The following is a 26699-nucleotide window of genomic DNA, read 5'->3' on the forward strand; positions in this document are numbered from 1 at the left end:
TCTTTAGTGGATGCATTAAAAACTGAGAGTTCACCTGAGTTCAAAGGATATATAGAGATCTTTTTCTTTATTTTCTTTATTTTCTTTATTTTCTTTCAGTGTCTTTTTGGCTCTGAAATACACATGCAATCCCACTAAAAGATGCATCTATAAAGCACATGTCATCTTAGATGTGAAGATGTAATGTACAAAGACCACCCAATTATTTTCTGTTCTTCAAATCCAKATTATCCCATTAAAAACTAGGTATGAATGGGAAAACTGACACACATTTTACCGAAGTTTCTTGATTAACATTAAAAGCAAACAAGATTAGTTGTTCAGTTCTGAGTTTCAGCTGTTGCTGCATGTAAAAATAAACACTTGCTCTGCTGTTTGGCTGGTACCTATTCCAAAGTAAAGAGATAGGCTACAAATGCACAGGCACTTRCTGTCCCAGCCTTTGGGCATACTGAGTTTGTATTGCTTGATGATTCCTGTAAGGACATAGTTCCCTCCTGGACTGAGTGGGAACAGTTAATCATGGGGAAATGGCTTAATCAGCAGCATCATGAGTAGCATYGTGTGAGGCTCTGTCAAACATGTCAGTGCAAAAATACKGTTGCAGGGAAATTAAGGTTGRAAGGGACTTCTGAAGGTCATTATTTTAATCCTTGGGTTCARATCATAGCTATGATTAAATTTGGATCTGGACAGTTATTCTGATAGTTCTACTGAACAAATAAGTGAATATAAAATGAAAATTCTAATAAAATTCCACCATTTCATTTAACAAATTCCTGGTGTTAACGCTAAATAAAGGGCATTTTAAACAGGTGACAGTGAACTAACCTGTCATGTTTTAACCTGCATAATGATATTTTAGAGACACTTGTGGGCATATTAGAAAGGGGAAGCTTGCCAAAGGCTATCTGGGCATAGTACTTTGATTAGATGGAYTTAGTGGMAAAAAAAAATKTAAATTAATATGSTAAAGACAGYTTGAGATGTTGTAAATATTGTTGCTATGCTACACTGACAATAGACTGACACACATAAGAGTTTTTTTATGGTATGGTGAAATTTATTTCGCTCTCAGTGCTTGGCAGCTGGAAGTGAAGCTGCTCAGATTACAAGCCAGAGAAGCAGTAAAAAATGAGTACTGCTATCATTACATAAAAACAAATTCTCAGCTGAAAGCAAGAAATACATGAGTATTCATGTGGCAGATAAATTGGGCATGATTTCCTGTAAAATGTTATATCATTATGAGGCAATTTCAACTCTTCTACTTGAACCTCATTCTAACATAACTTGTGAAAACAGTTCTGCTGTGTTCATGTGCTACAAAATGCATTGATTAGCTGCAGAAAATAATTCTCTCAAAGCTGCTCTCTTACACTCTTTTATTGGATATTTCCTCATTTTGGCAATCTGCTCGACAGCGCTTTTTGTTTTCTGTTGTGTTTACAAAAGATGATTGTTCTCAGAAAACACAGAAAGACTRATAGTGTTTAACATGTGAGTTCTTTATAAATGTGTGTTTAAAATCTGGTTTTATATCCTTTACAGTTGTCTTCTTGATGTCTGTATAAAGTTTTATAGAAGTTAGTATTACATGATGACAACCACCTAGCAAATCTCCTTAATTATAAGTTCAGCCTAACAGTGTTGAACATCTCAATCAGAGGATGGAGCGTGGATGAAGTTTGTGACTGGATCTGTGATTTGTCATGCCAAGGGAGATCCCTAGTAATTTGATCAATGGATACTCATCAGCAGTGTCTACCAGGAGTCTTAGCYCATGTTTTCCATACTGTGTTGTCTRCTTTTCACTCACTAAGARATCTCAAAACTARCCCTGTGTATCAGGGTATATTGCATACAGCAAACACTTTGCTGGGCCAACATGAGGTGCATCCAGCTGATACAGAGGGGAACCAGAGCAGCAGAACTGTAGCGAGAGTTTCAGTATCTGACACTGTGGTCAGATACCACAAGCCTTGGTGAATAGTTACAAACTCAAAAGACAGGAAAACAGCAAAGATGTTTAAAAAAAAACCAAACAAAACAAGAAAAATGAGAGAAAGAGGAGACACATATTTGCTTGTCAGAAAAGAACAGATATTAAGAGATACAGTTCAATACCATAAAGGTTTAAATGTTTCCCACACAGCCAGGCATAACAAGTCACAAAGTGACCAAGAAAAAAGTAACAGATGCAATTAAAGCTGCCTTTCATATAGTACYAAATAATGGCAATTTTAAATTACACTTGACTTTTAGTGATTTAAGCACAGAGTAGGACACACGGCAGAGACACAAAGAGGATAACCTATGGTTTAAGGATTACAAGGTAATTGCATCACATGAGGATTTCTATGATTGTGGAGCATCTGGAGTAAATGAAGGAAGAATGACACATTGACCTTTGGAACAACTTCTTCTAAATCCTAGAGCACAGACTGGCATTGAGAAAGACAAAAGCTAATTATTATTTTTGTGGTTTGAATGTAAACTAAACTAATACCCAATTAGGGAAAAAAAAAAAAAAAAGAAAAAAAAGAAACAAAAAGAGCATGTTTGAGTGCAGTATAGCCAGCCCTGTTACACTGCAGCAGAGTGAGACAGACTGGAGATGAGGGAACTTCGACCTTTGTGTGTCTTGATTTCTTTCATTTTCCCTCATCAGCACCCTGTGGTTTAATTGAACTACTGAGCTTTCAGAACTAGAGGAACTCTTATTTCTCTCTCTGAAAAAAACATCTACAACTTAATAAGGAGACAATGAGAAGAATGAAGGGATGAGGAAAAGCATGGGACAATTTCTGTACAKGCTATGGGAAGGTATATAGATGTATTTATATATGGAAGAACTCTTCAGTCTGCAACTAGAAGTGACTGACAGATGTAGGGTTAAATCAAGGAAGGACTATGGAAAGGATGAACACAGATGTGCTGTTTGCTGTTTTTCCAACGTATGAACTGTGGGGAGCAAGCTGAAGCCAACAGGAGGCCAGCAAACTGATAAAAGGAGGTGGTTCTTTACATAGCATGGATCAAAACAGTAGTGCTAAAAGTTCGCATGAGTTCAAGGACAGGTTTAGGAGGTCCACAGAATAAATATCCACCAAGCTTTATTAAATACACAGAAACCATGCCTGATTCAGGAAACTCCTCAGCTGTAACTGACTGAATGACAGAGAATGTGTGGGGCAAATATAGACATACATATGGCTTGTCCTTATATTATTCCCTAAGCACCTGCTTATGGCTGCTACCAGAGACAAGACACTGGGATAAAAATACTTTTTGTTCTGTCTCAACACTAGAGCATARGAAATAAATCTGCCTAAAACCAGATCATGTTAGGCTCATAAGTCTAATATTGTACAAGTATGACATTTATATCAGATTATTTCAGGGCCTAGTAGCTTTACATTCCATAAATAATTACATTTTTTTAACTAAGAAAATGGTGCTACCACTTTCTGCCATTGAAAAAAACTTGCTTCATTTAATGGAGAAGTTATCACTGTTCCCAGTAATTTCTAATATTATGTGAAAGTTCTACAGAAACAATGGATCACATTACAGAATGATAAAAAAATTACCTGTACCTGAAGATTGCATGTCTTACACTTTTTCTATGCAATATATATGTGTATGTTTACTGAATAGCTGTTAGTGTAGCTCTGTGTAGCATCTCAGAATCAATGCTGACTACTTTTTGTTTCAGATGAAGAATATTTGGACAAGACCATTCTGRAGAGCAGCGTGGCACAGAGTGCTCATTTCTCTGGCGATGCAGAACAGAATGTCAGGTATGTTAATTACTAAGTGACTGAGGGAACAGGCATTCCTGACACACATGGTGGCTGCTACAGGGCAGGAGAAAGATCTTTGTATTCCCYATRGAATCAGTACAGTCTTTCTGATTTCTGCAGAATTAACCAGCCTCCTGATACAAGGCCACAAAATCAAAACTTCATGTCACACTGGGACCCAAGCTTAATGCTTGTKTAATAAAGGAATTAAATAAGTCTTCAAAGGTGCTCAAATCTGCTGAATGGGTTTGTTTCACAACCCTGAGAWATCACAATTCAATCTGCTTTTCAAAAACAACACGATAATGGAAACTACACTGATGGACCAATTGTTAATATAATTACCAAACTTTTCAAACTTTGTTCCTCCAGAGGCCTTACAATTACAATTGTAAAAAATTACAATTATTTAATTAAAATTWACATTATTTTTTGTCACAGAATGAGCTGTTCTTACTGTATCAGTTAAACCAAAATGTAGCATTGGAAAATGCATATGTATCAAAACAGAACTGAGAGAGCTAGATATGAGTATTTAGTATTATTAAATAATGTGATGTACAAGACAAAAAAAAGACATTGTGATTTTTATTGAAATTTTAATCACAGTCACAAAACCTTCTTATGCAAACAAATCAGTTCTGTGGAGAGCCATGGCCTTGAACGCCGTGCCCCCGGTACAGAGAAAGGCAGCACCTCAGGGCCTGCAGGCTCAGCCAAAACCCAGAGATGGTTTCCAGTGCCGCCCTGTGTTGCAAACACARAAGTGCACCGACAGCCCCTTCCACGAGGGCAGAACAGCCGCCGTCTGCTGCTGCTGCTCATAGAAAAAAGAGACATTGATCATAGCAAAATAATATTTGCATGCAACCCCACTGAACAAGGTAGAAATGCCAGTAGGTTTAGCTAAACAATTTTTTTTTAAATCAAGTAATATTTGGCAGCAAATCATCCAAGCAGTATTTGTCATCTGTAACGTACTACTCAAAAGGAAGAGCATGTAAACAGTGTATTTGATTTACCCAGTAGCAACTGTGGTGCCAGATATGCTTGTATAGTTAAGGATTTTGGCTAGGAACAATTTGTGTACCAATAACTGCTTAGTGGTAGCTGATTCAGAAGGGGCCAAAGTTTTGCCTTAAATTTTAGCAAATTATACATTTACTGTTTATAAGCTTGTACTGAGACAGGACCCTAAAACTATGTGCATTCATAATGTCAAGAGAATGTATCTATAAGTTTTTCCATAATCTCTGCAGAGTTGTTATTCATATTCCTGCTYATAGTCAGAATTATGAATACAGTTCTCCACTATCTTAATTAACACCACTAATCTAATGCATCTGGTATGTYTGTAAAAGGAAAATGTTTCTCCATRGTTTTCACCATGGAAGCATGTTCTGATTGTCAGTGATCAGCCCGTTAGGGCRAGGCACATACTCACCAGTATGTGAGCATGTCTGATGTACACACAACAGGTGCCTTGGAAGCACTACCCTGCCCCAAGTCCTAAAGCAGTTTTCCCTGAACACAACAAACAGGAAATCTTTTCTCTAGCCAGTCATACAAAACTATTGTTWTTTGGCACTGAGCTAGGTAAGGGATACAATTTTTAAATAACATTAGAATACTGATTAACAACAATGCACACAGAACAGAATATTTCGAACTTTATAGTGCAAAGTACACATCTTTTATTACATTCTGGAACAGATCCCAAGTTCTTCCCTAAGTTATTTTCTCTCTGATAAAACAGCACTGTGAGTGTTCTTATTTGTACTTGCTACCCCATGGGCTGCTCTCACAAACAGTTTTTGCAAGACCTTAGAAATTTCCTACACTGCACTTCCCTCTGCAATAATTGCAGAGCAGAGCCTTTATAAGCTGCTGCACACCTACATGAAATCCCACTTGGATAGGGGACCCTCTTGAAATCAAGAAAGCAACATTTAGATCAGCCCATAGTTCTCTGATCAAGGCAAAATGTKGCATTTTCACACTGTCCTCAGTAGCCTGGAGTTGAGTTTGTTACAAGACATTTGAACAAATCCTGCAAATACACCTTGATTCAATGTCTGAAGAACTGAGGGGTTCAGACCAATAACTTCTTCCCTAGCACATTAACAGACAAATGAGGTTATAATATCAATTTGCAGTGTCTCAGCAGATATGTGATACTTGTTAATCATTATTTTACCATCACTTATTAGACAAACACCCAGGGGATTCTTCTGAAGACAAAATTCAAAGGATATTTTTAAAGTCTTCTTGGTAGAGTTCTAGGTACAAGATCCACATTCTGAATTTGCCATGCATCAGCTACCCTGTAAATCCTTACATGGAGGGATGGATACATTTTGAGCAGAGGCTCTTAGCCCACAGACTCAGTTTTTTGAAGTGAAACTCTGATTCTCAATAAATAAATATGCAAAAGGTGGAAATATCAATTATAATTTACATTTAGGGGCACCGACATAGTTCTTTGAAAATGCTCAGTGCTAGTGCAAATTACAGAGCATCCACCAGAGGGAAGCTCATGCACTCATTCAGAGTAAAATAAATAATTTGAAGGATGAGAGAAATGCACACCTGATACTAAAGCTGAAGCAAATTCTATTCAAAGTTTCATAGCAGTAGCACTGACTTTTTGAGCATGGAAAGTTTTCAGAAGTTATTTGCCAATCTAAAGGCAGCAGACTTACAGAAAGTTTCCTGTATTGATGGCTGAGTGTTGCACTACATATAATATGCACGCACACAAAAAACTTAATTTAGTTTTTTTTTGAACACACAGATGCAGCTTAATTTCACTGTTGTCATGAAGGAGACCAGAGCTTCTGTGATCCAAAGTCCACATTAAAGTCCCACCCATGTGGTCACTAGAGTGAGTAACATACTGAATTGTTCAGCCACTGTTGTGTTCAGCATGTTATTGACTGCACCTCATTGCTCCCCATGTTAATGGAAATATTTGCTGAATTTCCCATAAAGTTTGTGTACTATTAATGTAAATTTGATAAATAACAGTCAGATACTTTCAGAGAATATTAAAGACAGCTTACAGTCTGAAGTTTTCATAGTGGTCCAACAGTCACATAGAGCTGCTCACAAACATGCATGCTGCTGGGTTAATGTTAACTCCAATGTCTGAGATATTTAGTCTAATAGCCTGGCTTCAGAGKCTTACTCAAGGAAATCTTAGCATTTCAACATTTCTCTGGGATCTTTTTTGAAACAGAAATCCCAGACTATGGCTGCAAATCAGAGATTCATCTGTTTTATTGTTTAAATGAAAGAGGCAGCCAGAGGCAGAGGCCGTCTAGCAAACAAACTTCAACTCAAGTGGAGATGTGTTTCTGAAAAATTTATGGCCAGATGCTTCAGAAATTTAACCAGATTTATGCACCACTGGGTTAGAACTATGCTCATACCAATGGTTGTTCAGACAACTGCTCTTTTCCACCAAAAGTAAAGTTTTACAGAAGAAAATCTTACAGAGGTGTCACAATGGTACAGAACACACAGATCCTTTTATGGATTGTTGCTAGAATGAGGACTGGCCACAAAGTTGTAGCTACAATTAGAGCTTTATTATGACATAAAAATTCACTTATCAGCATAGCTTGCTGTTATCTACAATTTCTAGCAGTAGCTTATGGCTGCACAGAATTTTTCGCAATAATCCCAACTTTCAGTTGAGCAGAATTTCTAATAATCAGTGTAGCTTTCTTTACTATCTAGAGTCTTTGGTTATGTAGGCTTTTAGTCACCTGGGCCCTCTGCAATTCAGGTCAAAGTCTTGATAATCAGTGTGTGACACAATAATCATAATCTAGATTGAYTTTACTCAACCTGCCAGTCCCTGTATCATTGGGTGACAAGAGGTACTGGATATCTCTCCTTGATTATCTGTTTCCCAGTAAAACTCTGCAACTTAGTTCAGTCTAGATATGCCACTGGCAATAAATTAAAAATAGTCTACATATTCTGGAGAAATAATGTGTGTAAAGATTATGTCATTAGGAGAAGAGATGCTACCTAGCACTTCCTCCCATTAGTTAATTTTCACAAGTGGTTTTCAGAAGTTCCCTTYAGAATATAAACAACTTGTTTTGGATTTCCCCTTACCCAATCTTCATTAAATGTATTTCAAAATTAAAGGAACTGGAGTCATGTATCAGATTAAATCCCAGTTAAAATCTTTATTACACAAATAGTATTTTGAAGATATAATACTTAACTTCAATGGGGTTATTCTGGATTTGCTTTTGATCTCATTATACTYTTATGAGAGCAAAACCTGCTAAGCTGCTTTGGGGGTGCTGATGTTACAATCCTTTTTCCATGGTGAAAAATACTTTTGACCTAATACTATGCACTACATTTGCCAGGTTTGTAAAATTAGTGGAATAATCTGTATCACATTCTTAAATGTAAGAAAGCTATGAATAACTCCTTTGTTTCTGTGAATCTTTCTTTRTGGCAAAAACTCTTCCAGTTTCACTTCTTGAACATTTCTGTTGGCTCTGCTATTCTAGTTCCTCCTTTAACATTTTAGAAATGAACTTCAAAAGATGTTTTGAGATCAGGATAACAAAACAATTTCATACTCTTTGGCCAGACTCTGAAGAATTAGGATTCATTTAGGATTTAAATACTGTACTGACTATTAAGTTTCCTARGAAAAGTCATAAAACTCATAACCCATTTGTGGTACAGCAGGACAATAATGTAATCATATATTTTCTCTCTGACATGGAGCATTTCCTCCTATAACTCTATATCCAGATTGAATATTCCAATGGTTATTGTTTGGTAAAGAACTTCAATTTACCAGAGAATTGGAAATACAGCTCCCACTCACTTTATTGCACCAGTATAGAAAGGACAAATATTGACTTCCTTTGTGCCAGTGTATTTCTAGAGTATGAATGACTGTTTTCTGCTGAATTAAAAAAGATGACRTGAAGGCAGTAAGCACGATTTTTTTATGCTTTAATATTCATGTCAAACATAATGTACATTTGTAGTTTACCTGCCAGTCCTTTTTTTCATTTTTGTAAAATAAATGGCTGTTGTTCACAGGAGCAAGAGCAGAATAGCATAAAAAGGGTTTCTGTCTCCTGACAGCAGTTGATTAGATCAGTAGCATCAACAMAGAACTTCTTTAAATAGGGAAACTTTAGAAAACTACCAACATGCTTTAAACTCTGCTGAAACAYGATAGAAGTATGACTGAGAGCAAAGTAGGTGCTGCACTGCATTTTTATTTTTGCTTTGTATGCAAAAGTGCCCATCCTCCTAAACCACAGGAACTGCCATATATGGTCAGACGTCTGCAGAGCRTGAGGATGTGAGCTCTTAGTCTGTATTAGCTTTCAGAACATCAGTTACAAGAGAAGTTTTGAGTGGTTCACCAACACCTTCAGACTAAAAGCAAAGCATAGAGCAACCAAGAACKGAAGAATTTTCAGAATGAGTCCAGCTGAGGAAAGCAATATTGACTCAACATGGGATATTGTGAGGTCAGTAGTCTGCGTAATACTGAGCTTGTCATTTATTATTGGCACCCCTGGAAACTGCATCGTCATCTGGACTGTTTGTACAAAAATGAAGCAAGTATCTCTTTCAGTGCTCCTGATCTTGAACCTGGCCATTGCTGATGTTCTTGTACTGATCACTTTGCCAATYTGGATTTACTCCTTTGCTGACTCGTGGGTTTTTGGAGTCATCTTCTGCAAAACACTGGTTTTCATTATTTACTGCAGCATGTATGCCAGTATATTTCTAATTACAGCACTCAGCTTGGAGCGGCTGATGGCTGTGTTTTACCCTTTCACAATGCAAAGATACAAAAGAAAAGAAAAAGCTTCTTTGATCATGTTCCTCATTTGGTTCCTGTCTATTGCCTTCGGCATTTCTGTCATTCCATTTCAAGAGACCGAAGAAATGAATGGTCGACTTCTATGCACATGTCGCAGCTACTCTTCTAACAGACAGAAAGTGTCATATCTTCTGCTGGAGACCCTTGCAGGTTTTGTAATCCCTTTCTTAATTATTTGCACCTGTTATGTGTGTGTTGCAAGAAGAATAAGCAGAATGACTTACCAATCCAAGCAGCGATCGGAGCGTCTCATTGCCAGCGTTGTGGTGGCGTTCATTCTGTGCTGGTTCCCTCACCACCTCTTTAACATCCTGGACATTATTTCAATTGAAACAGAGCTCTCTAATGAGGAGATGTCTTTGGCACTGGAAGAAATTGTAGACAAAGGAGTGTACATCTCTGGAGCACTTGTATTCATCAGTAGCTGTATTAACCCTCTGCTTTATGCTTTTGCTGCACGGAGGTTTCAGAACCACCTGAGGTTTGCCAAGATATCAAAGCTGTTTGAACAGATCAGTCAGACTGTAACAGAGGAAGACAGGAAAAGAAGTCTGGTTGTAGCCAAACAACGAGACTCTTTGGTAGGCACAGAAAATCTCTAACAAGGAACTTAGTGAATAATCTGTGTCATTTCTTCAGCAGTCCTTTCTCCTCTTACTCTCAGTGTCATTTATTGAGCAGTCATGGGAAAGCTGGAGAMAGATAAAAGTCTTCTGGTGTTTATTCTTGTGTGTTTTATAAAAATTGGCATTGGCARCCTGGTTCCTTTCATAAGGTGGTATTCACATCATGGAATGAGCACTATTTCACTGTTGCTGAGAACCTCAGGAAGGTGGCTAAAAGCTCAAATTGTAAGGAATACAGGATTTTTACTTTGCATTGATTTCTAGAAAGTCTGTGTGCAGAAAACAGAAAAGAACTGCGTGGAAAAGAGAGACTTTGAAAGTTTGAAACAAAGTTTTTCTTCAGAAAAACAATTGTTACATTTTCAAAAATACTTAYATAATGTAAAGTTTTAGTAAGTTTTACATTCTTTATACAGGTAAGAGTGGTTTTAAAGTATGCTAATGACACAAAACTCCTCTGGGTCAATGGAAAATCTAAAGTWATTTTTATTCATTACTTAGGTTTGAAAGTTATGAGGGTTGTTTATACAAGCTCATTTACTACATTATCTTGTGGTAATAGATTTGAACAAGTGAGATGTGAAGTGTGACATCCCTCCTGAAGAAGCAGGATGTATGAGAACTGTGTTGTATGGCAAACCATTGCAGACTGCATGCTGTATTTGGTGTCAAACACATTGCAYTCTTCAGTGGCAATTAAGCTATGGATGTGTTAAATATATATACTTGGAGTATCCTTAAGATTTTTGATTCCAAGAAGTTAAGCTTCMAAGATGCCTATTAAATACGGAGGAATTGGAGATGAGGCTCAGGTGAGAAGAAAGGAGAGATCCTTGATATTATTTTTTATGCCTACAAAAATTATGATAGCAGTACAGAGTGTCTAATATCATAAGAACTTCACCTTGCAAATAAAAGCATTGGTTTTTTTCTTTTATAGAATAGTGGACTTTGTCATAAGAAACCAATAAAATTAGTATTTGCAAGGGCTTTAGTTTTGTGAATGCAAACTACTCACTGTGAAAAACTGCATGGCATCAAGTGTTTGCTTATGAAGTTTTATTTATTTCAATTGTGCATAACATTTTATGCTTATTTTTGTTACTTTTTAAGTCRATAATTTTTAATTAGATTAATATAACTACTGATTAAGAAGCATATTTTAATTTCACATTCCTTATTCTAGACAGCTGCGAAATATCTACATTACTCATCTTTACAAAGTAATTACAAATACTAACTAGAAGTTAATTTTTGAAGCCTGATTGTGTAACAGTGAAGGATATTTGAGTTGTATTAATTTAGTTTGTAAACTGAAATAAACRTGGGGAAGTAAAATCCTTTAGCTGTTAATGGAATAATACTTCTCTAAACTTTGTATATGTATTTGTTATTCCTGCTTGCTATCTAAAGGTATTTTTTTCTCCTGAATAGGAGAAAAGTTCACAGCACAAAGGGTTTTCCTTCAATASGACTCCCTCACTGAAATTAAAGAAAACTTTAGCAAGATCTTGTTTGCAGCATGTAGTAAGGAACGCTTTACCCCATCCACCTACCACCCTTGTTCACCCCTCTAATGGCTCTTTATTAATTCCTATAATACATTCACATAGCAATGTGACATTATCTCCCAAAAAAGCAGCTGCTTCAGTTATCTGCTCATAAAAAAGTGAAGCTGTGTTTCCCAATATGTTCTTGAGATAGGAATCACTCATTATGCAACAAAAACACAGAACAGATGAGGAGATTTACTATCTCATAAGTACATGAGCACTGCAACTGAACTTCTAGGCTGTGAGGAGTCAAGTATTTCACAACTCACAAGATGAGAAAAGACACAGACAAACTTYAGTACAAGCTGCCTGACCAGTATTTTCCTTTCTATCTGTCTGTGCATTAATTTTCTACCTCAATATTTAGTTTTCACATTTTCTCCACTGCTTTTTACTCACAACTGCAGTGCTGAAGACCTTGTAAAACATGTGGTCCATCAAGGAGCTAGAGCTTGTTCCTCCTAAGTTCTCATTAATGGCCTTGGGTGCTGCCTCCAGTCGTCAGCTTGTAAGAAGTGTGTTTCTTTTGAAGTCTGTTGGAGAAGTGGTAAAAGATGCTAAAACAGCAACCTTAACTAACATCACTTTTACATAAATAGAGTTAATTCTTGCAAATGTTGGTATGCACAGTTAAAACCCCCAGTGATTTAATATTTTTCTCAACGCAACAGTCTTGTAACTGGGACCATAAGAGTCAGCATAAAAATACAAGCTGATGACTTGGCTGACTGCTGCTTCCTTGAGCACGTACACGTCAAGCCTCGCAATGTGGCCAGATTTACATTTCAGCAGTGCTWACGTGCTCTCTCATCTATTGTTCAAGCTAGATCAAAACAGTAACTTGGTGGTGAAATCAATCTTCCTTGTAGCTCTTGATACACTCAAATTCTTCTCAGAAAATTGAGGTTTCATGTAATTTGAGTTCCTCTTTTTTTTTTCCTTACTTCCTGATCCTTCCACCCTTGTTTATGAAGTCTGGTCTGTGGTTTCAGTGTGCAGCTGTTTCTCATGACACAGCAAGGCAGAAGGCTGAGCTGAGAGAGGGCCACTTSAGTCACCTGAGTCAAATCACCTCAGACTACACTGAAGTACAGGGAACATGATGTGGRGTCAATGCAACACTGCTTAGAACACTGAGTACTAGCAGGTGACCAAATAGTTTGAATTTCTCACATTTGTAAAAATTAATAATCTTCTAACATTTATCTCTTAGCATTTCACTGTTTTCCAACCTGAAACTTGCTGCAAACATTCCATGGGTTTACATCAGGATTTTTTCACCTTTACTGTGGATCATGCTGCTTAAAGTGAGTTCATGATGTATTAACAGGATTGAAGGAAATCTGAGGAATTTTTAATTTGTTCAGGCAATATATGAGAAGGCTAGAAAAGAACATAAAGAAAAAGCATCAGCCTTTCACCTTTTGTTGCCTGTTGACATCAAAAGGTTTGTGTAAGCATCAGGGTAAAAGAGTTATAGCAGATATCTGGATTAAAACAACAGGACTWTCTGAATATTTACAGACTTGTAATTTAAGAAGTAGCACAAAGGAAATTATAGATCCTTATTTGCAAGCAGAAACAGGGCATCTGCACTATACTAAAGAAAGAAAAATTAWACCACCAGAACATTTTCTAGGAAGAAGCAGAGCAAAAGTTAAGAGATGTTTTGAAGACAGTTAAGACTGCAGTTTTGGAACTCTTAGGGTTACAATTAACAGGAACTAAATGAAAGATTTGCCTGCAGTGTTTGGGTGAAAAGCATAAAAGAACCTGGAAACTAACAGATGGCACAGAAACAACATAGGAATGCAAATTCTTTCACATTCAAGCAGGAATCTGATAAAGAATTTTAGAAGATGCAGAATTAGTGAACACTTAACAGTCATGGAGGTTTTCTGTACAGGTTAGTCTACAGCTCTTGTATTCCTCCCTTTTCTGCTTAAATTGGGAAAAAGGTAGAGAAAGGAAAAGTCACTGGCGTTTTTGAGAGCAAAAGCATGAGTTATTAGTTAGTCAAAGTTATTAAGGGTCGTATGGACTTAGAATGAAACTGAGAAGTTCAGCCGTGAAATCTGAGTATGAAAAGAGAACAGATAGGGAAGTGAAAACTACTTAGTTGCAAGACAATTTCAGATTTTTGTGAATCCTTTCTTGTCAGATCAGTTAATCACTAGAACAGTTCTTCATTAGAAATCTTCTGAGTGTGATCTCCATTGGTGGTCAGTAGGTTGAAGAAAAAAATCCAATAACATGGAGTTTAGAGAGACGTAAGCCTGTCCTCTGAGAGGGTGAGTAACTTATGCTGCTCATGTTAGAAATAAGAGCTGGGTGTGACCAGGGCTATGATGGGGGACACCAGGATTTCAGAACCTTTACAACTCTGTTTACAGTCCTAAGAAAGTTCTTGGACTGATAGGTATGAAGATAAGAGGATCATATACTATTGGATTTCTTTGTGTTTTCTTTCCCCTTAAATCAATTAGGCTAAAAGTCATGTGCATAGTTCTTAGTAAGATTCAACATTTTTAAATACATGTAAGCTTAAGAAATGTTMAGATTAGAAGAAAATTATTTTTATGGAATGTATAAAGTCAGTGATGTACATGATGGAATTAATGAAAAAGATGTCAGGAGGTCTTCAAACACAGGTTAAAGAGTCACRCATCTTAAATTAGGAATCTTGATTATACATCAGCTAAACTTCAAAATAATTTTATTCTTTATCTAATAGAAGTCAGCTATCAGAATTATATCTTGATTGCAAAAGTAACGGGTTAGTCTTCAGTTTTTGCTTCAGCTGCTGAGGTGCTAACAGTTCTTGCAGCTCAATGTATCCCTATTTCCCCTGGCTATTAATTAGAAAACAGTGTGAACTGCAGCACGACATCTCCAAAYAGTCTATTGTAATTAAAGTGAAGGATATGTTCACATAGCTTTRAAACAGAGGATTAGAAATTTAGACTGCTCTTACTAGATCTTAAACTGAAAAAACATCCTTTTTTTCACATTGCAGACCTGTTCATGGTGCAGCACATCACATGAAAAATTAAGAGCTAAATATTTCATTTTTGGAGCACTGTRAATTTGAAGCAGTACTTGTGGCCTGTCATTAACTTAGTAGTGTCACTGTAAGAGTCACAATAGGAAAAGAGCCATGTGAAGATCAATTCCAGTCATTGCATCTCTGATGCAGTGGGAATACAGGCAGTGTAGACAATCTGAAAACAGATTTCAGATTCCATGCCTTAACTCCACTACATAACTTCAAAAGTTACTGTAATACTAGCATTTGCTGTATAATTCCTGCTGAACTTGGGGGGTAGTATCAAGAACTTAGAAGTTATGRACACTTTTTCAAACATAGCAACTAATGAATTATGTTAGTGCCTGCTAGATTTAAAAATACAACCACAAACCTTCAGCTGCGCTGTGTAAAGGAACATTACATAGTTAAAACTGAGTGAAGCACTTAGCAGGGAAGGTTTTTTACATGCCTTGTTCTCTCCTGCCACCATGTGGCTTTTCAATTTTAAAAAGTTAGGCCTAAAGTGATTCTCAAAGTCACTGAAACAAGGAGTGAAGTACTTYGTTCGTTGTTTATGTTGTGAACTGTATTCAAGGTTCAGGTCACCAAGACAGAAATGTTCACAAAAAACCCACAATAATATATTAGACATTCAACTTCTATTCATTTCAGACTGATCTAGCTGGTCTTYTTCTCACTCTTCAAGAGCCCAAGCATACATTGTTTCAAATATTGCATGAATTAGGCAAGCTGAGAATGTTTGGCAGAATATAATTGCCCCATGCCAGTTTGTGAAAAGTCTATGCTGGAAATAACTTCCCTTCCCCACCCCCAATAAAACCATCAATAAGCATGTTGAGYCGGACCTTGACTTGAATTTGAGTAGCTCACATCTCCTGCCAGGTGATATTAATGATTTCTAGGCTCTTGGTAGTTTTGAGATGCTCTCCAATAGTTTCAAAAGGTCTTGATTTCATTGTGGTTAAAATTAGGAAAATTGTTGCAGTCCCATGATAAGAAATCAAAAAAGCTTTGCCTTTAAGAAAGTAAGAGAAGTGTTAGGAATAAAGCMGAAAACAGAATCAAAATTTGGTTTCAAATTCCCTTTTTCTCTGTTGYGATGCTTAGTTTCTGTATGTAATGCTTTTAGTATCTATGGACAAAGCTTGGCTTAATCCTCTTACATTTGTCATGTTGAGTAGCATTACCCTAATTGACTAATCCTATTTTTAAAATTATYGGAATCAGAAGAAACTGATTTTGCTGAAGAACTTCTAGTAGTACATCTGGAAGAGTTCATGAGTTAAAGGTCTCTGCCCAATAATCATTTCCCTAAATATCCATTCTACAGTACAAAGATTAGCATTATTTGTTACACTAAACCCCAGCCATTTTCACATTGCATGCATTTTGTTCTGTGACAACTAAAGTAAAATGAAAATTGAAGATCCCCTGTCTCTGGGTTCACTCCAAGCTCCTGTGTTTTTTATTTTTGGGCAGATGGGGCTAGCCTAAGGATGAAGCCAAGGAGTCAATATGTATACCAAGGTCAGGATCAGGATCAGGTCATAAGCCACAACTGCCATTTTATGTAATGGCTTAAGGTAAACAACTTTGTAAAAGTGGGGAAGCCTCCTAGAAAAAAAAATTGGTTTTACTCTTTAGCATTTTAAGGTTGCTACCTTTTCACTTATTCATACATAATATTTAATATTAAAAATGAAGAATTATAAGAACTTCAGGTTATTTTTCCTACATCTAGCTCTTTTTCTTCCCTTGATTCTTCTGGTCTCATCACAGCTTTTCTGTGTCAGATACACAGAAAGATACTTTCTTGTCTCCAAGATATGGAAAATTATGTCTTTAACTTTTCACCCCTGGAAATATTTAGAAACGCTATGAGCACAGGAGCTAGGAAAACATACACTGTTCTGATCACGAAGATGTTATCACACTCTGCACTGAGAATTTCACCTGCTGTGGTTCACTGAACTTTGGCTCGAGTTAACCAATTAAATAGCCCAGTATAACTATTGGATTTGCCCTGTGATAGGATCTTTCATTTCATTTAGATAATAGCATTGGTTGAATAAAGTTAAATATTTAGCATCCTGAGCACAACAGCAAAAAAAAAAAAAAAAAAGGAAAAATGCTTGGTATGTGTTTACAAACATAATTAAGCATTTCCCAAGCACCAAATTCATGTTGCATTGGCTTAGAGAACTTGTCTCCTTGTTGCTGTGCAGAGTAGCACAGTGAGACAATATTGAATAGATACCACACCAAATTCCCATTTGCCATTGCTTTTTGTGTGCCAAGGAAATCCCTTCTCATTTTCTACATGTACAGGCAAGAATAAACAYGCGGAGTGTGGCATTGCTAAGCTTAGAAAGTGAAGTTTCATACTTTGAGGCTGGGTGTAAACRCACATTTCACCTTGGCTTCTTCAGGCAAAACTACTTCTTTTTCTTTCTACTTGTTCCCTTTTCCATCCATGAAGCAGTTCACCATCATTCCTGTTTAGGGAGARGTATTATGTATCTCTGGTCACTGGTAAAGGCTGTAACTGTGATRTAGAAATGTGCCTTAGATCAGTACTTTGCTGTAAAGTGAAAAAACAAACAAGAAAAAAAAACTCCACAGGAAACTCAATCTTATTTGTCTGATCAGTAGATRAAGATAAGCCTCTTAAGCAAGCAACTTCCTGTATTTTGATTAGTATTATGATGTGTTCCATTCTTCAAAGAGCTGTATTAAATGAACATTGTTAAGTAAAAAAATCCAGGATTTATCTCTTTTGCTATAACATCATGCTCTGAATAGCTAATTATCTTTGAAATCTGTTGTTTAAACTCTAACTCCAGATGTGTAATTAATGATTTCATGATAGCAGATAAATAAAACAGCATTTTTTTTTTACTTTATTATTTAAGGAAAAAGAATTTTAATCTGTACAAAAAGAGGTTCAGGAGACAGAAAATTGCTTCTTTGTAGTGGTTAACAGAATTGGTCAGACTCCATTCAMCCCACAAGAAATTTACGTGTTATCTTCATAAGAAAAGTAGTAAAAGTCAAGAAGTATTTCTTTACTAAGTTTAAAACTGGCCTATGGAAACCAGAGCTGCAGGTGTTCCTGGAAATAAGTGSTGTTGCAGGAATTTTAAAACTCTGTAACTTTATGAGCAGTTATCCAAGCCAAGGCAATGATACCAAGTAACCCAATCTATGGCCTGAGGATATGAGCAGGGGTCAGGAGGGCACTCCTTGTAATGCCCCAACACTGCCTGCATCTTAGAAGAAGAATTTTGTTTGTGTTTTTTTTTTTTTTCTGAGTAGAATTCACATTTGGAGAAACGTCAGATGGCTGGTGATACTGAAAAAGGAGTTCAGTTTGTGTTTAATATAAAACATTGCTGTAGGAATTCTATCCAGCCTCAAAATGGAAGCCAAATGAAAGAATGGGTCAGAGGCGCTGCCCTGATGACCTGACTGCCAGCAAAGCCCCTCTGCAAAGCTGGCAGAGGCTGTGTGTATCCTGGCTGTGCTGTTATTATTCCTGGTTTACAGTCAGGAATACACAAGGTKAAGGGAGGTACCCAAGGCTACACAATAAATGTCAGGGTAAGAGTTAGGGAAGTGTAGCAATGTATTACCATAGTAAAGTATAGGTCTAACAAAGTTATCATCACACAGCACAGGTGGGCAAAACGCTTCAACACTTTATTACCAAAAGATTAATTTTTCTAATAGCATAGGACAGAACTTCTCTAGATTAGTTTAATTTTGGTCAAATTATACTTCTGAGATACCAAACAAGGTGAAAATTACATCTCTCATGCTTCATCTAAAATGGATTTCCTTCTCAGTCTGCTTCCTATTTATCTCAGGTATTGCCTTCATTTCAGGTATTTATCGTAAACAGCTTTCTTCAGGAATTTAACCATTGTCTCCAAGTTGGACTGCCATTATGCATCACTGTATTTAAAAAACACAAACCGGTGTGAAGGCAGTTGTGCTGCTGTGCTGTTCATGCCCTCGCAGCTCTCCATTTCTCACCCTGTTRCTCAGCACGTTGGGCTGGGCGGGTGCTGCCGATGACACACTTTTCACTGAACTTCACTTTTATGTAACACACCTACCTCAGTGCCTCTGGCATTTGTTTCTTTTACAATCTACAATGTTTACATACCCACCAGAACACAGAGAAAARTGATACCTATTCAGAAAAGGTTTGATGAGCTAACAAATCATTATTTAACCTTTTGCTCAAGCAACACGAGGAGCCAGTCAGCACACAGGAACCGTTTGTGTTTGTGTGCACACATCTGTGGGCATGGACAGACCCCGGGGTATATAGGCAAAGACTGGTGTACAAAGGGTGTCATACTTTCAGAGTATAAATAGATTGTTTTACTAAAGTCAGTCAAATACATTTGTTATAAAAGCAAGGAAAATCCTAATGGTGCAAGGAGTTTGTTCCTGCATAACTGTTGCATGCATTCCTTCCCCTCACTGATTTTAATATGACCACTCCCAAGCTTAAAATGAAGTATGTGCTGAATGYTTAGATTTTCAAAGGAACAGAATGTAAAAATCTTCCCCAAAAGAGAGATAGTTTCAGGGTTATTTTTCTTTTGGAAGGGTTTCCTAAAGTGTATTTACTTTTCCTGTATGTACTCTTCCTGATGTCTACAGTAGTTTCTTTATGTGTGTAGTCTATTGCCATGTACATGATTGAAATATGAGCTGCATCTGCTGTCTAAAGATATTGAAAAGTTATAACTCCTGAAACAAATGGATTTTGTATATTAAGAACAAAGCCTTAGTAAGTATATATTGCACACAAATTCCTGTTGGCTAACAAGGTATCATAAAGTCAGTTTTGTGCAGTAAGAGCCCATCAGAAGCTAGAGAAGGAACAGGTTGCAGAGCTCCTGCAGAGCATGTGATGTGCTGCATGTTCACACCCTGGCATGCCCTGTAGCAGCTTGTTTGTACATCCGTACCTCCAGGCAGTAGAATCTTTGTTTCTCCTTTTCCTTAAACTTCATTTAATAGGGGCAAAGAGCCTGGATATTAGAAATAGAAGAAAAAAAAAAAAAAAAAAAAAAAAAAAGAAGTAGTAAATTAGCTACATTTAGTCTGAGTACCATATAAAACTTTCCTGACTAAGGTATGTCAAAGTATATGTAAGGTATATTAAAGAATCAGAGATTTTTTTTTTTTTTAATATTTAACCAAAGGTTCTACAAAAAAGAAAACAGTGAACACCATTGAGAAATGAAAATTTGAAAATGCAGATTGTTATCTGTTTGCATAATATAAGGTTTTGAGGCTAAAAATAAAACCCAACAAGCGTAAAGAGATTTGCAATAAAACCTACAAATGTTTAGATCTAGTACTAGCTTCCTCTTGAGAGAGTGTCATACTTCCAATACTATAATAAAAAAAGAAGTTCTGTGGAGCAAAATAGCACAGGAGAGGTTGGCAGTGGAGGATATTCCTAATTCAGCTTTAATTAAACTTCTGGGGAGATGATTTGGTCACCATGAATTAGACATAAGAAGATACAAGTTGAAGAAACTAGCACCTCTTTTGTGTACATAAAGGATGGCAGTGGCACAGTTCCCTCCATCTAAATGAATCTATTTAACTAAGACGTTTAAGTGACAAAACTGGCTGTGAGTTCAGGTAAAAGCTAATTGTTCCCAGRAGGCTCTCACCTTTTCCCTCTGCCCTTCTCCTGTAACCCTCTCTGCTCCTGGCTACGTGATCCCCCTGCTTGCCTTGAGCCACCTCTGGAGCTCATCTGGYTGGGTTGTTCAGCCTGATAAAACAACACAAGTTACCTTTGCCCACCTTCCAAAGTGTACATTTTTGCCAAGTTAGTGAATTTTGTTACCTGACCTTGAGATCGATCAGATAAACTTGAGAGGCAACACAAGAAAGATGTGGGAGAAAAGAGAAGCTGGAAATGGGAGCAGGATTTGATGCCCTCCCTCCAACATCTGTTAATTTGGCTTAGCCACATTCACTCTCCAGACTCCCTATTTAACCCATAGAAAGAAGTAAGTCGTTCCTGAAGCAATTTGGGGAAGGTCCTAAATACTGTAAACTATAAAAATACATAAGGAGAATACTTCTCCAATTTATTTTCTAAAACTAAAGGTTTAAATTTATGTGGTATAAATACCCTGTCTTCATCTTCCTTGCTCTAAATCAAACCTTCACAGCAAGCTGGAAAATATTCTGTGGCTTTCAATTACTTTTTTTTCCATTGTAATCTTTTCTGCTTGGCATCTCTCTCAGTACTCCTTTTGTTTACATTTCCAGGTGTGGGCTTTTTTTGTAAAAAATTTGCTTTATTGTTTATTAAACTTATTCACTCAATACTTAACTTGATTTTTCTTTCAGTGAATGACTTTGTTTATAATCCTTACCATTCTGTTGTTTGTATTAACAACATATCCTTTGTTCTCATTATTAGTTCTCTTCTAGCTACAGAATCATGTTTGCATTCTTCTGTAGTTGCTTTGGCTACATCTGTTTGAATTTTCTTCTGTGAATGATGTTTGCTATTGGACAACATAGTTCTCTTTATAATTGCTTGCTTTCTGTAGAACATTTAATTTGAGGTATTTTTCCAATTATTTTTTTTCTATTTCAGGCTGGCTTTTCCCCCAGAAAATTAAACAAAACAAAATGTAAAGGAGCAAGACTTCATTAGCAAATAGGAAAAAAGCCTCAGGATAAATAAGAGATGACACTTTTTATCACATCAAACTTGTTCACTCATTTGTTTAACCCCTGTCAATATAGACTGAGTCACAAATTTACTTTTTCTTGGTGCTATGGATCTAGCCAAATATTTGTTTCAGAAGGTGCTGCAATCCCCCAAGGGATTTGACTCTCCAGTTCTGTAGCATCTTAGATCTGAAGCTGCACAAACAGGAGACCCCCTCAAACAAACAGTGATGTGTCTTGCTGCCCACAGGTCACATAGCCCAGGTGTTTTGGAACAGATGTGTGGGAAAATGCTGGGGCTGGAGGCTGGAGAGAGCCTGGGACTGTGGCTGAGAGGTGGGAAGAAAAGGGAAGCTGTGGCACTGCCCAGCAGGGGCATGGAGGGCTGGCTGTACGGGAATGTGTGTTTGAAGCACTTGTGTGAATCTCATTTTTAGTGCATGAAACTTGATAGGTCTGAAGATTACTTACAGATTTTTCTGTACCCAAATTGCCTATCAGATAAGCATTCTCTCTGATCTTACAGGCAGAAAATGTGATAGATTAAGTAACCTCTGCATCATTTTTTGGAAACACAGAATGTAATTTGAAAATACAGTCAAGACTTTCTGATTCCATGGCAGTTCTTTCCACATTAGATTGTCTTTCCTCAAATATTTTAGGTGTACTTGTTCTTTTTCTCTTTATATCTCTCTCCTGACAGTTACAACATTCATAATGAGTTTGAAACTTCTTTTTTCCTACATCCATCTTCTTGTTTCCCTTTTCCCTTGATTCCTTAGCAGCATCTTTCAGTCATTCAAGACCCCTCTTTGCAAGGTTTTACAGCACCTTTGTCATGCTGGTGCTGAAGGAAGGAAACTCACAACATCAAATATTGGAAGAAAGATGGGTACTGTATCAGTAAGTCATTAACACAAGTTTTGGTAACCCTGTGTCTTGTAAAACTGTCCTGTGAATTTTCCTTCTGTCATAACTTGAACTTGAAATGAAAACAGCCTCACAGGATATTTGACAGCAGAGGATACACTGTGAGAGAGCTGATTCTGTTCAGTATTTTGTAGGTCTATTTTCTCGACTCTTGTCTTCATAAATGCATGACATCATGCACAAATTGAATAGTTTTTCTAAACACATAATGAATTTATTTTGTGACTGTGAATTGCCCTTTAACATTGTGAGATCTACTACTGCAATAATGACATTTGTTATTTGTAAACTTTCTCTTAACCCTTACTGAGAAGGTGCTTTTGGAAAARTTATGGAAGTTTTCACATCTATTGACCCTGCACATCCCTGGCCAAGTGAGAGGAATTCTAAAGCATCTCCTAACTAACTGTTTATCAAAGTATTATTCACATAACAAGCCATAAAAAGTTACCTTCTCTTCTAGGTCAATGTACACAGGTAATACTTCCAGAGTAAATAATTAACACAGGAGCACTACAAGAATTGTTTTGATCTATAAACATTCAGAAGAGTTGTCATTTGCTAACATGTGAGACTCTGCAAGTCTACAGATTTCCCAGAAAAGATGCAAAAATGTCATATATTCATTGCTGCTAGGATCAGCCCTTTTCCAGAGTGTGTATGTGTATGTCTATGCACAGAAAATTTATTAAGAAATCAGGAATAAACTGAGTTTCTGCGTACAAAATCCAGAGACTCATTGTTTTCTTTTTTTCCATAGTGTAATATAGAATCAGATTGGTTTGTTATGGTGAAGCTTGTTTGATCTGATAGAGTTTGGTGTATTACATTTCCTTCCCTGTTTTACAGATGGCTGAATTTTTCCCTTGGGATATGGAATGAGGATTGAAGTAAAAGAGCAACCTTTAGKCCTTCAAGTCCTTTGTCAAAGTAAGGTAGATAAATGTAAATTTTAYTATTTATTGCTAACAGCTTTAAGAAAAAAGTCTTTGCTTCTAAGTACAGTTAAAATCAACTTAGGTCTAAAAAATAATAAAAAAGGTGAATTGTGCACACTGCAACCCTGACTATAAATGTTGATTAAGAGACTTTGCTCCTRATACATGGAAATTAGTTAATACAAACACAGTATCAAAAAAAAGAGATACAGCAATTGTCAGCTTTCTGTCCCATTATCTTCAAATAATGCACTGAGATTTATTTCAGTCAGTATATTACAATAGCTGCAGCACCTATTAGTGGAAGAAATAAGAAACAATACAGAGAAAAATGTCCAGTTATTTGCATACTTAGTAGACTTCCTGAAGCTGGAAGTAAACAGTGTTTATGGYATCAAAATTCCTGCATTCAACCTTCCTCTCCACCTTAACTGGCAGTTTACTGTAAACATCRAAGTATAAACATGTCTTGAGATTGCATTTGAAGTTGAATACTAATTCATTTGAGCAAGGTTTTCTAGATTTAAGGGATAGTGTGAAAGACTGGTTTGGGCATAAATAAAGAATCAGTATGCAAAAACTGGCATCTAGCTGGAAGTATTGGATGACAGTTGAAAATTACTGTGGGGGACCAACCTCATGGAGGCCTGTAAATGTAAGGATGAGGTGGGGCAAAAATGAAAAATGTTAGCTGTTTTCTTGCTGAAAAAACTATCTGTTTGAACTGGCCCTTTGATTTTCAGCATCAACAGAGAAGAAGCTTAAAGGATGCAGAAGTTAAATCCAGCTTGGACTATTACACATTATGCTTTATTTCCCCTGCAAACTGATTCAGCCTTTAAGAATGTAATTTTACACCACTTAAAATCATTTTCTTATGTAGGCCTTCAAGGTAAGATAAAAAGTACCTTTCACAAAGCTAAGTTGTGTCCTTTTGATAGTGARGGCTCCATGTGTGTCTTAACCAAGYTTTGGTGACWGGGAGGCAGATTCCTGTATTATCCCAAGAAYAGCAGTAATGCTTGCAGTCACAGCATGTGTTTTCTTACCACTCATCCCCTCATCTTTATTGGGAAGAAAGGAAGAAGAATGCAGTTTGATTGGGGAAAAATGCCAAATAAGAAAAAAAAGGTAAAAGGGAATTTTAATATTGCCAAATAAAGAAGGACACAAGGTCATCTGGGTTTTGGTTCCAAACCACAAAATTTTGGAGGGTGAATKCTCGTTTTGTCCAAATTAGAGGAATGCAAAACTTTGACTCTACCAGTCTGTGGAGAAGAGACTATTGAACAGTTTCTTTGTTACATTATTCGATTTACATCCCACRATTCCTTGAGAGTCCAGGTATTTAATCATTTTGTTTCTCAGATCTTGGATGACAAACTTTCCCAGTATTTCCCACCTTGTGAGAATATCCAGCCTACCAGCCTGGGATACCAAGAAACAACAACTAAGCAAAGACTGCAGAAATATTATTTAACTTAGCACAAATAAGACTTCTGAAATTATTTAATTATTCTGGGTTTATGATATATTATTCCAGAATATTATTAAATGATCTAAAATCATGAAGCTTTTGTCACCCAAAAGCAATTTTGGGTTTTGAAAAATAAACAAAACATCAAAACCCAGGCTGTACTGGGTTTCAGAAACTCAAAAAGAGGACTGTTTTTTTTACAGGTTGTCTTTCGTAAAAGTGTAAAATCTTGCAAATTTGGTTTCCCAGTTTCAGAGTATCCCTTAAGTCCATTGTTTTGATCTGCTGGAAACGTGCCTCAAAGTAATAGGAAACCTTAATCTTTCTGTTAGTGGGATGGCAAGTTTTGCCATGAATGTGACTGGGCATACCAAACATATTTGCATGCTGACAGGTGGGGCAGCTGTTCTCCCCTCGGGGCAGGGYTGGTGGATCTCAGGCTGGGAGTGAAAACATGCCCGTTGCAGTGAGTAATTAATTCCTGGTGGGAAGAACTTCAGCAGTAGTTTCAGCCAGGGGAGCAATGAGGGCTTCCTTTTGTGTCAGTTTAGTATGCAAATGCAGAGAATCAGCTGAAAAATCATTTCTCAGAATCCTACCCAGATTGAAAAAATGGTTGGAACTTTTTGGAGTATTAAGTAGATATTTTAAATGTAGCTATTGGGTTTTGCTGCAATAGTGACTAGTTTTTACATGTGAGCACATACACTGCTGAATCTTCTTTATTTGATATTTAGTGGAAAAAAACTCATACTAAAAGTTGGAAAAAAATCATTAATATCAGCCTAACGTCAACAAAATAGTTAGATATGGGTTTGTAAATTTCAGAGCTCAAAATATCTGTGTAAGCTTGAAATTCTTTACATCACATTTTCAAGCTAACAGTATTAGAGCACCAAGTTTATGTATTTAAACATAAACAGTGGAAAAAATTAGAAGGCCTTTGTAATTAATTTTATAATTACAAACAATGGAAACAATTTGAAATCCTTTGTAATTAATTTTATAATTMATTTGCATGATTAATATATATTTAGTCTTCCATATGCTGAATATCTTTTATGCTATATTAACTGTGCCGTATAAAGCCTGTAACTCATTTTTATTTTTTTGTAGACGCTAATTGAGATCCCCATCTTTCCCAGGTGATTGTTTCCCCTGGGGCAGGTCCAGGTCTCTCAGGCAGCCTGGGCTGTGCTGGGTCAGGGGCAGTTCCRCAGCAATTTCAGATGACCAGGATGAATTCTGCCAGCACAGTGGTGGCTCCATCCCTCCCATCTCCTCCTGTCCACATCCTCTCCCCATCCACCACAATTTCTCACTGAACCAAATCCTGGAGCTGAAGGCTGGCTCACACTGCTGCTGCCCAAGGRCACCCTCTTTTGTGAATGAAAAGGATTTTATTAGCCTAAGCAGGAGTCTCTCAGTATCAGGAAGTTTAATTCCAATTATTGGTTTCTAATAAAGATTTTTCATTRCTAGGAGAATTTCTCTGTTAAACTGGAGATGGCTAAAGAAAGGCCCAGCAGTTTTCTCAGTGTTCTAGGCAAGATGACAATTTCAGAGCATTTCTCTGAGCTCTCTCTGTGCAAGGTGAGAGCAGATACCTCTGCTTGCTGCCTCTGCAGCACAGTTMCAGCCTCGGGTGGCTCCTTGGGGAACCACTAGAGGCTGCTCGATCAACACAGCCCCACCTTTGCCTCTTGAGAAGGG

General features: G+C 36.9%; 1 protein-coding gene across 1 annotated transcript; it reads left to right on the forward strand.

Annotated features, from left to right (window-relative positions):
- The first annotated feature begins 7126 nt into the window (after positions 1 to 7126).
- On the forward strand, positions 7127 to 11829 carry LOC130572724 (leukotriene B4 receptor 1-like). The gene has a single exon (XM_057364611.1). The coding sequence runs from the start codon at positions 9282 to 9284 to the stop codon at positions 10290 to 10292; it is 1011 nt and encodes a 336-aa protein (XP_057220594.1). The 5' UTR covers positions 7127 to 9281; the 3' UTR covers positions 10293 to 11829.
- Positions 11830 to 26699: the final 14870 nt, after the last annotated feature.

The sequence above is a fragment of the Malurus melanocephalus genome, unplaced genomic scaffold, assembly GCF_030028575.1.
Source record: "Malurus melanocephalus ecotype Western Australia unplaced genomic scaffold, MMel_1.1 scaffold_40, whole genome shotgun sequence".
Taxonomy (NCBI): Eukaryota; Metazoa; Chordata; class Aves; order Passeriformes; family Maluridae; genus Malurus; species Malurus melanocephalus.